At 51.1% G+C, this 12,999-nt stretch overlaps 5 protein-coding genes across 5 annotated transcripts; 2 read left to right on the top strand and 3 right to left on the bottom strand.

The window, feature by feature from the left end:
- Positions 1–15: 15 nt before the first annotated feature.
- Positions 16–581, bottom strand: NCS57_00922700 (uncharacterized protein; the record flags this gene model as incomplete). The annotated part of the gene is made up of 2 exons (XM_053059008.1): positions 422–581; positions 16–374 (listed from the first exon to the last, which is right to left on the bottom strand). The coding sequence occupies exons 1-2, from the start codon at positions 480–482 to the stop codon at positions 16–18; spliced, it is 420 nt and encodes a 139-aa protein (XP_052911079.1). The 5' UTR covers positions 483–581.
- Positions 582–1,272: 691 nt separating this feature from the next.
- NCS57_00922600 (uncharacterized protein) lies at positions 1,273–3,919 on the top strand (the record flags this gene model as incomplete). Its single annotated transcript, XM_053059007.1, has 5 exons — positions 1,273–2,028; positions 2,105–2,455; positions 2,506–3,123; positions 3,178–3,621; positions 3,676–3,919. Exons 1-5 carry the CDS (start codon positions 1,442–1,444, stop codon positions 3,917–3,919), a joined length of 2,244 nt encoding a protein of 747 aa, XP_052911078.1. The 5' UTR covers positions 1,273–1,441.
- Positions 3,920–4,836: 917 nt separating this feature from the next.
- NCS57_00922500 (HET domain-containing protein) lies at positions 4,837–7,479 on the bottom strand (the record flags this gene model as incomplete). The annotated part of the gene is made up of 1 exon (XM_053059006.1): positions 4,837–7,479. One exon carries the CDS (start codon positions 7,477–7,479, stop codon positions 4,837–4,839), a length of 2,643 nt encoding a protein of 880 aa, XP_052911077.1.
- Positions 7,480–8,164: 685 nt separating this feature from the next.
- Positions 8,165–9,270, top strand: NCS57_00922400 (uncharacterized protein; the record flags this gene model as incomplete). Its single annotated transcript, XM_053059005.1, has 4 exons — positions 8,165–8,213; positions 8,304–8,682; positions 8,767–9,078; positions 9,183–9,270. The coding sequence occupies 4 exons, from the start codon at positions 8,165–8,167 to the stop codon at positions 9,268–9,270; spliced, it is 828 nt and encodes a 275-aa protein (XP_052911076.1).
- A 601-nt stretch (positions 9,271–9,871) lies between these two features.
- NCS57_00922300 (uncharacterized protein) lies at positions 9,872–12,200 on the bottom strand (the record flags this gene model as incomplete). The annotated part of the gene is made up of 8 exons (XM_053059004.1): positions 9,872–10,225; positions 10,324–10,955; positions 11,015–11,089; positions 11,159–11,479; positions 11,558–11,730; positions 11,809–11,909; positions 11,968–11,991; positions 12,048–12,200. 8 exons carry the CDS (start codon positions 12,198–12,200, stop codon positions 9,872–9,874), a joined length of 1,833 nt encoding a protein of 610 aa, XP_052911075.1.
- Between the last annotated feature and the right edge of the window lie 799 nt (positions 12,201–12,999).

Raw genomic sequence — 12,999 nt, 5'->3', positions numbered from 1 at the left:
GCCCTTCATAACATATTATTTCACTCCGCAGTTGCTAACCGCAACTTGGGTGGCTGTAGCATCGACACGACCAAGCTTGACAGCCTGGCCGTTAGTGAGTGTGTTCATGGCGGTGAGCGCAATGTTGAAGCCCGAGGCAGTATGGTCAATAGCCAGAATGTTGATGCTCTTGCCCTTGTAGGTGAGCTTCCAGCAGGTACCGCAGGAGGCCGAGTTCCATCCCGCAATGGCTTGGGCGCCGCCGATGTTTGGGAACTTGGGGATGTTGCCCTGCGTCTGCCAGCCATACCTGGTGATTAGGCCATTCTTGCCATCAGAGCAGGCCACAGCTGTGAGAGATCGGGACGACTGATCGTAGCCGGGGTCATAAGAGACTACTTTGTGTGAGGAGACATGATGGAGAGGGGAAGAGAAAACGGACCGGTGACGGCGGATGCTGCCGCGAGGAGAGTAGTAAGGCTGAAAATACTGGGGACATGCATTTTACGTGGCTGACTGTTCGAGAAGAGTCGAAAGGGATGGCAGTTCAAATATAAAAAGTAGAAGCTTCCCACAAGTATATGATGCCCAACGAGATGATGGAACAATGCACGATTGCGTTGAGAATTGATGCTCTCTTTATGTTCACACATGAGTCCTGAAACCCACCCACCCTTCCGAGTAAATACGAGCCCGTTAATCCTGTCACGGGCTTACATGAAAATATGATTTGCGGATAACTCCCCCGCGTGACTTTCCATGCGCTGCAACCTCGTATTTACCATACTCTAGCCCTTTCGCTTTTGAGTCTCGTATGAAGCTTGGTCATTCAGCCATTGCTTGATCCTATCACGAGCAAGTTAATGACCTACGTGGCGCGCAGTTTTGATGGTCCGAGGTTCCCGAGCTGCCCGACAGCGTTGGGATTTTCGGAGGAAGAAAATATGGCTTCCTTAAGTTCAAGCATTGAGTTTGGGGCTGGGCGGCACTGGCAGGAGCTGAAAAGCTGTCATCCATTCTCGGAAGACCAGCTGCCATCAGACTTTAAGGCGTGGGGAGCGTGAAGTAAATTAATAAGACACATGAGGCAATGGATCACTTTAGGGTTGACCGGCTGTGGTGGAGTAGATTTTGATGGATGGCCAGTATAGTAGAAATAAATTAGACAAAATTATAATATTTTACCTATGATTACTCATTTTTAAGTTAGTTATATAAAAAATAAAGATGATTTATTTTCTTTATTTCTTAACAGCGCATTATTAACGTTCAAAGCAAGCCCAGCCAATTAGGTGTAAGCAATGTTCCTTAGCCCTGTGGATCGGAGTGCACTTTTTCCGTCAGATCCTTGTTTGTCATGTCCCCACCACCGCCACGTCAGGCATCATGTCGGTGAGTCTTTCAAACTGAGCCCGACCTGATCTGACTCGGGGAGACGTAAAAAAGACACCATCTCGATTCAATGTTGCGTGGCGATCGTGGAGATACGGCCAGCACTTCTTCCAGAAGCCATGGAGGCCATGGCACTTCAGAGCCGCGGCTCTTTGAGTTCGGTGACCGGGGCCGGATCCTGTCACCGAGATGCGTCGAAATCTCAAAGCAACACCCCGAGGAGTTCCTCAACTATCTCCAGCAGGCATGGAAGCGCGACAAGATCTATGCCAAGGCGAATCCAGATTCCATGTTAGATCTGAAGGCTTTGAAGGTCCTCTGCCAAGACGGGAAATACCGACCTCTTGGGAGCTGTTACATCCCCCTGCCCAAGCTAGTCTACCTCCAGAGCCGTTACATGCTTGAGGGAGAGACGTTCCCATTCCTCAGGCTTAACCCGCCACTCAAGCCAGACGGAGGCTTCGGGCCGTGGAGGTGCCTACGGGCCTTTGCCAGGTATCGCGACAATCTCGACTTCTTCTTGGAGATGTTGATCCGAATACGACGACAGAAGAGCCCCACTGTCGAGTTTCCCCGCCGAATTTTGGAGTTGTATCTTCGTATCCAGGCAGAATGCGAAGACTCAAGGGACCTGGAGGAGTGCCAACAGAAAGTCAGGTATGTCAACCAGAGAGCAGTAACAACACTGCCTTTGCATCGTGTTAGACAGGTGACTGACAGCTCATGACCATAGGGATGTATTCGAGAAGGAACAGCTGCTCTACATCCATCCCATATGGAGACCTCCCAGCGAGTGCTTGATGGACGACTTGTGTGATATGTCTAGCACACTTTCCAAGTCTGCCCTTTTCCCGGTGGCCGAAGATTGGGATGCGAGCAAATCTGAGCTTGCATCATTGAGAGACTTCTATTCACACACGCTGGAGGTCCAGAGTGCCTCATTCCGAACCATCCTGGGCGTATTGGAAAGGCGGGAATTCGACGCGCCACTTGATCCCTCAGATCTGTGGCTGACAGACGACTTCTACCGCGCTTTGGACAAGTTGAGGCGCAAGCTCTCACCTCAAGATGCTGCTGAGCTTAGGTAAATCACCTTGCTGTATATGGTACCCTTGACTAACATGTTGATGGTAGGTCGGCTTTTGCAGAGAATATGATTATTGCCGTGGCCCCTGGTGAGAGTGTGATATGGCTCAACTCAAGCGACTGCACCTGGGCCCCCAAACTAGACAGCCCAGAGGTCAACGATTTGAGCAAGCACTATCCCGAGCTCAAGGACTTCTTTACCAAATTTCTCGGCATAAAAAAGAACGATGCTGGTCTCGTCTTTGACAGCTTGGTGAATGTGGCGTCGTTGAGCCCCGGGAATACACGCGACGACACAGCCAGGGGGCTTTTGGTTGCAGTCAGTCAAAAGATCCCGGAATATGGTCACGTCTTGGACAAGGAAAAGTTCCTTCGCAGCCCCGTCTTTCCCGTTCTTACCCCCGATGGCGATGTCCTCCTCTGTGCTGCTACCATGGAGTTTTCCATCGCCGACCGCAAGTATCTGAAGGACGCATTCATTGGCAAACTCAACCTGCTAGACTTTGACCCAAAGACTGTTTGGATGCTTGACAATCTTTTGGTCTGGGCAGGTCTTGAGGAGCGGTACTTATCGCGCAAGGTTGAGGAGATGGGCCCGGCCGAGGAGGATTTCAAATCTATCGAGCTAAGTGGCGAGATTTCGTCCAAGGCCAGTCAACTCCTTCGGTAAGTTGTTGCCACTACTCAATTTCTTTTAATATTTCTAACATTCCATCCCAGAATTGCTGTTCACTTCCGAAGCCCCCGAACAAGCAACCCAAAGGCAACATCATGGCTGCTGGAAGTACTGGAACATGCCCAAGTGCGCCTTGTGTCCAGCTTTCCATCCCGACTCATATACCGCTCGGGTAATGCTGAAATTGTTGTCGAGAATACTTTGGGTGGCCTCGATATCAAAGACACTGTCGGCCTTGTCATCTACGTCGACGATGAGAACTGGGAGCTTCTGAAACAAACCATGCTACCACGTCGCCTGCTGGAATGGATGATGACTGACCCCGACTCCGGGGATGCCGAAGAGGTGACTGAGCTTGGAGTGAGCCTAGTCAGAAGCATTTTGAACGTTGCTCCCGGGCGAGACCACATCATCCCCAAGATGCTTGACGCCGAAGGCATAGTGGATGTAGAGGCATTGAACGCATCGCCGTACTGGCGATTGAACAGGTAAGCAGGACAGACCCTACAACGAATTACTCGGCTAATTGCCATTTCTTACAGCGAACCTACTCCCGAACCAACGCCACCTGCAAAGATTATTGATGAGCCAGAGGAAACACTGATTCCCGTTGAAGCGGCGCCGACACGACACAGGCAGCCGGCTTCAAAAGGCGGCGCAGAGAGACATGACTTTGATGAAGACGAGGATGAGGAGGATGAGCAGAGTTGGGAGCGTGAGTTTGTCGCCGATGAGGCCACGTTGCTTAACTTTTCAGTCGTGAAGGAAGAGGTTTACAAATTGTAGTATTGCTTTTCTTTGACCAGGGTTGCGCAGTTCGCCACTCTATATAACAAGGTCTCTTTTAACTAAAGGATAGACGAGAATGAAGAACATGAGACGGAAACGGCAAAATTTATTCATCTTCTACCCGTTGTGCAATTCTTAGTCTCACCTGGGGCAAGCTAGGCAAGTGGAGGGCTGACAGGGGAAGAGATTCAGACCACACCTTTGTTACGCAAGGACAGAAGTTGGACCATTAGAAGAGCATCTTGGACGGACAGATATAAAAGGTGAAGGAAGAGACTGGGGCTGCAGTGTAATGCACCGTATTGTTTCTGTCCATCTTGAACAACAGCTGGAGCAAAACGAGAACAAGCTATGGTTAGATGCCGCCAAGGATAACAGAGACGCATGGTGCCCTCGCTGGTTTCAATGCTATGAACGAGCGGGCAAGACCAGCAGCTGTCATAGGTACAAAAAGAAGTGTGGCCATCAAAACACACTGCAAACAAGGCATATGCCCAAAAAAAGAACCAATCGACGTGGGCCTGATTCGAACAGACGCCTCCGAAGAGAATAGATTTCTAGTCTATCGCATTAGACCACTCTGCCACCACGCCTTTCCTATTTGGTGAGGTGTCGAGGCCAAACTTGGTATCATGAGGCCAGCATTATTGGCTTGACAATCCTCCTCTAATAGTTCCTAGGGCGAAAATAGTTTCTCTTTATTGAGTATAACATATTTTAGAATGCATTGATACTTTGTGGGCCCATATGTCAGTTTCGGACTGGCCTACCCGTATGTCTCTAAATCTTCGCGTTGAGTTTGAATGTAGACACCTCTCCAACACCAAGGGCGAGAACACCGTACAGCAGCATAAATAAAAAAAAAAAAAAAAAACATTCAGCTGTGAATTCGAGCACAAATTTCAATTGTGATGTTAGAAGATACTTATGTTCTCTTGTTTCCCAGGAATGTGCTCGCCGCCAAAAAAGCAGTCTGGCCAGTCAAAGTAGCAAACCGATTTATATTCAGGGTTGGGCCCCGTCGTAGCCAAAGTCAACTCATCTTCCTTGACGAGCTGACTACAGATCCTCAGCGTTTGGAAAAGCACCAAGTAAGGGCTACCCATCAGCCATCTTCTTAGGCCTTCCATTTCAGCCACCATACTGACACTGCGTGACTGGATCCAGGACCTGGCTGGTCTCCGGAACATTGTATCCGAAGATGTCCAGGCAGAGAGTCTGTGAGCCGGCGACGTGTATTTTATCTCCAGCACATCCATCTCTTCCTCATCAGATGAGTCTGAGGATCCCGGCACTCGTGCCCAATACCAAGGCCCAACGTGCTGTAGTGTTGAGTGTCTCATGACTATCCTAAACACAAATTCATGCCAATAGGCCTTGAGGGCCCTGTGTATAGGTAACCAGTCAGTTGGTGCCATTGTTACCCATACCCATGCCTCCTTCCCGCGCTGTTCTACCTCTACACAGCATTTGGGGCTGCACTGCCGAAGGTAACTGAAATAAAGATCGACAAAAGGACCTTCGGGGCTGATAAATAGCTTGTGAAAGAGGCTCAGTATATGACCAGTGACAGTGTTTTGGCTCAAAGGATCGATTTTTGTCGGCATCGTTTGCAATTTTTCCCAGCTGTTGTTGCAAAGGTTTTCAGCCTCGGTAACAGCACTATGGACCGTATAATGTAAGATCGGTATGCTGTCTTCCTCAAAAGGAATATCTCTGGCACTACGTTGACAGCCGTTGAGCCGTTGGAGAACGGTGGGCAGACGGAAGACTGGGTATCTTGACTTGGAACGCGGCTTTGCCGACAGGAAAATGCCATAACAGAGGCAGCATTTCAGCAGCCGGTAGTTTGTCTTTGGATGAGGCCGCTGCATGAAAAGGAGAAAGTGGGGGTTTTTCTGGTCCTTCAGCAGAAAAAGGCTGGTGAGTCCCGGTTTGATGGCGCTGTTGAGTGGAGTATCAGAAGTGCATATGCACAGTGTAGAATTTGAGACTGTAATCTCAAAAGAGCGACTCAGGCCTCGATCCCAATGGATCTGCAGAGGCTTGGAAGAGAATTGGCAAATATAGATCAGGGGAAGTGAGAGTGCAGCGGTTGACGGGTTGATCGACGGTTTCTCCGGAGCAGGTAGTGGTGCCATCAGAGGCCTAAACCCGCGATAGGGGTGACCACTGCCATACAAGCTTTCATCAGACTTGGCTAGCAATATGGTCTCCCAGAGTGGATTTTGTTCGCGGAGCCTTGTCCAAAAGACCACCGCGCGAGAACGATGAAATCCACGGAGACCCGATGAGCTGGACTTCGAGCGGACGTTTGAGAGTTTTTGGACGAGCGCGCCAAGATTGGACAGATTTCCATCTGGAAGCCATGACGGGGTCTCTGAGGGAGCTCGATAACCGGCAGCCTCGATGAGAAGGTGGGAATGACCCTCGTTGAGCAGCATGTGAGCTATAGTCCCAATGTATATATGTAGGGATGAGAGCAAGTAGTTCGGCCTGAGTCCTGTGCTTCCAGAGATGAAACCAAGTAATCCAAACACTTTGTCCCGTAGATCTGTTGACTGAGAATTCTGCGTCAGCTCTAGGATTCTTCCCAGAGCTGTATCAGATTTCCCAGCGCAGATGTTGCTCATCCAAGGGGCGCTGCTCTCATGCCATGCCCCCTCACGGGTAGCTGTACGCCGCCCAGCGGTTAGCTCTACGCCATGGACCGGTATGACAACCATGGGCGCTAGAATCAGTTCCTGAACGACCCAAACGCGCTGAAAATATCTCATCTTGAACAACTGGTGTAGGTCCATGGCCGACGCCGATGCCATGTTTAGATCACGTCGCTCGGGATACGTTCTGGTATCGCCGCTTCTAGGGCGAACCACATATTGTCCCAGATAGACGATTGCCCTCAGACACTGTTGATATATGTTGCCCATTATGGCAACCTGGCTCTCGCGTTCCTGGTGATCTATCTGATTGATGCAGATGGCATCTACCCAAATGATGCGGACACCGACCCGAGGGCGAAGATAGTGAAGCATAGACCAACAGTTCTGGGTTTGCAGGAGAATGTCCCAGTAGTCGCCAAGAAAGAGGGGTTTACAGAGCCTTGTATCGTCATTTTCGCCTCCCCAGCAATATGAGACCGTCTCGTATTCGGGGCAATCATGGGTCTGATAAGCCTCAAGACTGGCATGGATAGAGTGGTTCTCATCGTCGACAGAAGGAAGATAAAGGAGTCGGAACTGGTCGTCTTGAAGCCTCTTGTGGTAGATGGGGGACAGTTCATCCCGTAGCCCCATGTCACCAGCCTTCATGGCTTGTCCGGCGTTTGTCCCTGCAGGCTGCGGGCTGTATCGAACACATTCCGGCCAGGAGAGATTCATTTCGCCAAAGTCCTCGTCTGGAGGCACAGTCCAAGGCGTGCTGAGATTTGCTTGTTCCGAGACGAGTTTCTGGATATTTGGGCTGCTGCCGCATGATTCACAGCATGGCAGTTCATCTTCGACATACACTTTCGGACTGTGGCACGATGGCTTATGCCAGCGAGACATAATAGACATCCTGGGGGCTGGTCCGGTTCGAACAAAGATGTCGTCTGAGCTTGAGTGGTCCAGTCTCTGCCCAGAACAAAGTAATAGAAAGGGCCTTGAACTGGGGGTGGCTGTTCTCTAGCATCGACGCAAATTTGTGAGGATGAAGGCAGAGAAAAAACTCGACGGCCAGTCGAGATGAGGGTTTTCAAGACGAGGCTGCACGAGCGGGGTAAGGCAGACTGACGCTTGAGGTGCAATGCAGCTTGACATGCCAGGCCGGCTGACTGATTAGGCTACACAAAACAGTATCCCTATTATTTCTTTGCGTTTGATTCGCTTTCGAGGGCGCGACCTGATAGCGAGCCAGTAGTACTCCTGCAGTTCTGGTCAAGACCAAGGCTGGGTAGCCTCAAAACAAAGTGAGCTTTCACTGCATGTATCTAACCAGGCTTGATGTTGCTTGGTTGCTTCGCTTCTAAAACATGGTTCAAAATGCCCTATATGAGACACGAAACTGCGGGACACAAGCGCCATAACAATGTATGCAAAAGAAAACATCACGCATAACAAATATCCCTGGTCTCGATATTGGTTCTGCCATGATTTACCGCCTGAGGGCTCCCCGCACCTTTCCACGACATTAATTACTACATGGGCCAGTAATCCATTCGCCTGAGGTAAATACATGTTCTATAAGCACAAACCTATCGACATGTCCGCACGAGACGCCCTGACACCTCGTGTGTTTCTTATTCGACATGGTGAGTTCTGGACCTGGCCAAAACAGGACAAACACCGAGCTGGTTTGCTTGCAATCAGTCAGTCTTTAACAACAGGGCTTCGATAAACAGGAGAGACGGAGTGGGCAAAATCAGGTAGATACACGGGCATCACAGACATCGAGCTCACTTCAGTGGGGATCCAGCAAGTCTCCTCTGTAGCAACGACGCTCGTGGGCCCTGGCAAACTCGTCGACCCCTATCGTATCACGCACGTTTTCGTCAGCCCGAGGAAGAGGGCGAAAATGACCTTTGAACTACTGCAGATACCTTCCTCACCCCCTACAGCCGATGGAGAACGTGAGGTTACCTATACTGAAGATATTGCGGAGTGGGATTATGGCGACTATGAAGGGTTGAAGGCTGGGGAGATCAAGGAATTAAGAAAGACTAGGGGGCTGGACCAGGAGAGGGAGTGGAATATTTGGAGGGATGGGTGTGAAGGCGGAGAGTATTACATCCTCTTACGTTTCTGCTCGCTTATGCTCGATGGGCGGTTGCTAACATTACGCGTTTTTTTTTTCACTCGCTGCAGGACGATGCAACAAGTCACAGAACGTCTTGACCGACTTGTATCGGAAATTCGAAACATCCAGAGGCCTAACATGAATGGCGAAAAGTCTGCCGATGTCCTCCTTGTACGGTCACATCCGCCCCTCTTCCACCCATTTCTTTGGACCTTGGCTGCCCCTCTTGTCTCTCCGGCTTTCGTTTTCATGGCTGACGGATGGGAATCACAGGTCGCCCATGGCCTCATTCTACGCTGTTTCATCAAGCGCTGGCTCCACTGGCCAATCGATTTCTCTTTTCCAATGATGCTGGACCCTGGAGCAGTTACGGTTCTTAGGTACGCCAGCTTGGTTCTCAAGTCGTCCTTTTTCGCTTCAAAACTTTTTATCGGCTAGAGACATTGCCAAACCAAGCCTATTGTTTGGAGTTAACTCTCTGAAGTTATAAGAACAACAACGTCGATGAACCAGCCCTTCATGTTGGCATGGCGCTTCCGCCTCTAGAGGGTACCCATCAGAACGAGTCGTAACACTGAGAATGGCCCTCCTAGTTGGGTTTGCTCCATGGTTTATCCACGAGATCAAGACCACCGCTTGTGATGTGAGATTGATATGAGACAGACCCAGTCATTAATGCCATTTATTTGTAAATATTCATGTGCCTGCAGTCCTCGAGCACGTTTGGAATTGCGCATCTTGTTAAAGAACAAGCTCCAACCTTCATCACAACCCAGACTTTAATGACGCGTCAGGTTGCTGGAGGAGCCCAACGGTAGGAAATCTACCTGGGGATTGGTACATCACGGTGATCGGTTGGACGGTAGTGTAAATTCAACCTCGGGGCATGTAGCCATGTATTTTCTGCTCTAATGCTGCTTAACTCGTATCTGGAACATCAAACAAGATTACTGTGCAATGCCATCAAATCGCTCTTCCAAGCACGAAGGCGTGCGAATAAAACAAGAAAGAAAAACATAGAAAGGAACGAAACGACCGAATTAAATCCATTCTTGAAGCGTGGTCGAGTTCCCGGATTTTCAGTCAACCACCTCCCTCTTCAACTTGGCGGCCCTGCTTGCCCAGACTTTTTTCAGAGCCTGTTCGTTTCGATATCAAGGGGTACAAGTGCCCTTAATCGTGGTACGGCGAGCTTCGAGCAGTGTCACCCGGCTTGTTGTGCTCGCCCATCTCCATCTGGCTGCTGTGAGACGTCTTCACGCCACCAGGGGTCGGCAGGTGGCTTCCGATGAGGGCGATGAGATAGACAAGGGCGATGATGGGGAGCGTCCAAGGCTTGTCCATCATGTCTTGCGTCATCTTATTGTTGGTGGAGATAAGCGCAACGAGGCAGAGGGCGACGCCGGCGATGGTGAGAAGGCCAAGGCGGATAAAGTGGAAGACGGACCAGCCCTTGGGCTTCTGCATGAGGTGCATAGCAGACAGGAGCAACAGGGCGGCGCCGCCAGCCACGAAGACGTAAGCCAACTAACGAGTCTAGGTCAGCTTCAATTTCGACATGGGTGTTTGGTTCGGTCAAGGATGGAGACTAGGGCTGGACTGGAGGGGACAGGGTCACTACTTACAATCATTACAAGGCGGTCGATCACGGCGTTGTAGGCAATAGCCTCACCGTTAAACTGATTAGTCTCGCCCTCAGCCTCAGCCTGGGTCTTGACTTTTGACGAAGTGGTAAGCCCATAGGTGCTAAAGATGGCGTTCGTCAGGGAGACCTGGAGGGTCGAATATATGTCAAGGACGGCCGTGTCATTAGCGGTGGGGTTAGTCATGGCCCGGTTGGCGTCAAACGACTCCCAGTACGAGTTGGGAATCGCCGGAAGCTTAGAAAGTTCATCGAACATGGTAGACACGGTCTTGGCGCTGAACGTGTACGTCTTGTAGCTCTTGTCCAAGGCCTCGACCACCGCATCATATACGCCCTGTCCGCCCTTGCCGCTGCTCACGCCTTGGTCGAAGCCAGTACTCAGGGAGAAGAGGGCTTCGTTGATAGCCTCGTAGGTGCGTCGCCACGTGATCCACTGGCCGCTGCCTTCGACAGTGAGAACAATGGCGATGTGGTAGGGGAGGTGGAGGACTGTCCAAATGGCCGTTTTGATCGGAGACATGTGGCTGTGGTGATCCATCCAGTCAAAGTAGAGCTGGAAGGTAAAGTAGAGGATGGCAGCGCCGCAGGCGATGAGGCCAAAGAGGGCAGAGGCTTTGGCAAGCGTCAGCGCTGGACTGGCAGTGATTCGGGTGATAGGGAGAGAAACTTACACCAGCTCGTGGTGGGGTCCTTGAGATAGGTGTACTGCACAATCTTGGTGATGGTCTTGGCGAGGATGATGATGCCTGGGTAGGGCGAGTTAGTTTCGCCGGGACGGCAAACGAATGGCTGCACCTAGAGTTGATGAACCATACCTTCTCCGATGACAATCAGGGTGAGGAGGTTGAGGCGCTCCGTCAGGTGTGTACCACTAAAGCTGACCGTCTTGGACAGAGTGGCGTGTACCATGAGGGCAGCCAGCTCGCCCAGGGCAACGGCCCACCACAGGTAGTCGATCTTGGCGTCGCTGCCCCTGGCCATAGCAATGGTGGCTGCCATGTAGATAAAGGCGGGCACAAGGTGCAGCAGCACGGCGAGGGCGAGGTTGTTTCGGCTTCGGCGGTTGCGGCGGGCATAGAACAGGACGACGCCGTACTGGATGGCGAGGACGAAGCGGGAGCACATGAGGCAGAGGGCTGCGAGAGAGGACAGGCTGGTTAGCAATCCAATCTACCTTGGCTTCTAAGTTCTGTTTTAACAGTTCATTCACTCACACATGACTTTGAAGATGGGCTGCAGCTGCTTGGTCTGGCTGAAAGAGACGCCGCCGGCCGAGAAACCAATCATGACTGTGAGGTGAGCAGCGCGGGCGACGCGCTCAAAGACGCCATCTTGGCCGAAGCGGACATCAAAGACGGTAGTGATGAGCCAGGTAATCCAGAGCAGTCTAGGGTGCAACAGTCAGCGAGCTGCCGGGGAGCCATCACAAGGCCACGGTGATTGCTAGGTAGCCGTAGGGTCTTACAGAAAGTATTTGATAAAGGAGCCCAGGTTGGTAACGTCGGTGATGGGGTGCAGCGTCGTAAAGACATTGAGGTTGGCGACGAACCAGAGATCGTAGAAGAGCTGTTGACAAAGTCAGCCAGGACTCGACTCTGGCAAGTCAAGTAGTATTAGTGTATACCTCTACCGGAGCAGCTGACTCGCGCTGATATGCACTGTTAGCCCATGGCCAAAGGTTCAAGCATTCTCTGTTTAATATACCTTGGGGAACTGGATCACAGGCTCCTCCTCGTCGTGGGAATGGGCTTGCTGGTAGTCGGCGTCGGGGCCTGCAACAAGCTTGAGCCCGGACCCGTCGCCCTGAACCGATGTTGTGTTGGCAGAAACGATGCCAGCGCCTCCAGGATGGCCCATTTTGTCGTCGGAATGAGAAGGCTTCAAAATACAGAAAAAGAAAAGGCAGAGATGAATATTATGGTATCAAACAAGGAGAGGTCGCAGCCGAGTGTGCTCGAGTGAAGTGAGTGATGGGAAGGGACAAGACTCGACGAGATGAACGGGAAGCGCGAGGATATAAAACAATCTCGTCGCAGTCGAAGTCGAGAGTCGACTTGAGGTTGAGTCTGGCTCATCCTCTCGACCTGGTCACAACCGCGATTTCCTAATTAGGCCGGATTTCGCGCTCTCCCAAGCCCAACCCCAGGTCTCTCCAATGATAGTTTCGACTCCACAGCCCAGACCCCCGGCAATGCTTATTATTGCTGCTGCGTTGTGGTGTTTACCAGGCCCCCCGGTAGGGCTGACAGGGCTGGGTTTTGTGGCGTTTGCAGGACAAGTAAACAGCATCTGTACTATTCCAATCTCATTCCCTGGTCGTACGAGGGCTGGTGATGCGAGAGAGTGCTGTCGTCGAGTGGCTGAGTGGCGTTGCAAATCATGTCCAAGAGGGATCAGGGGCTCGTCTCGCCTGCGGGCGCCAGGGCCAGCGGGGGATGATTGTTTAGTTCATGGTCTTGTCCATGTTCTCATTTGTCGTTTCAGGGTGAGTTCTCTTGTCAACATTTTGTTTCTTCAACGTTCTCTTGGCTCCGATATCCCATCAAGAGCCGGGCTTCAACATAACAAAGAACACAATATCAACACTTCATAGCATGAGATCCCCATTCTAACAGAGTGACATCTTTTTTTTTTTTTAGCCATTTTTTCTGCCTGG

This window comes from Fusarium keratoplasticum, chromosome 7 (assembly GCF_025433545.1).
Source record: "Fusarium keratoplasticum isolate Fu6.1 chromosome 7, whole genome shotgun sequence".
Taxonomy (NCBI): domain Eukaryota; kingdom Fungi; phylum Ascomycota; class Sordariomycetes; order Hypocreales; family Nectriaceae; genus Fusarium; species Fusarium keratoplasticum.
This window is presented reverse-complemented; position numbering and strand designations above follow the sequence as displayed.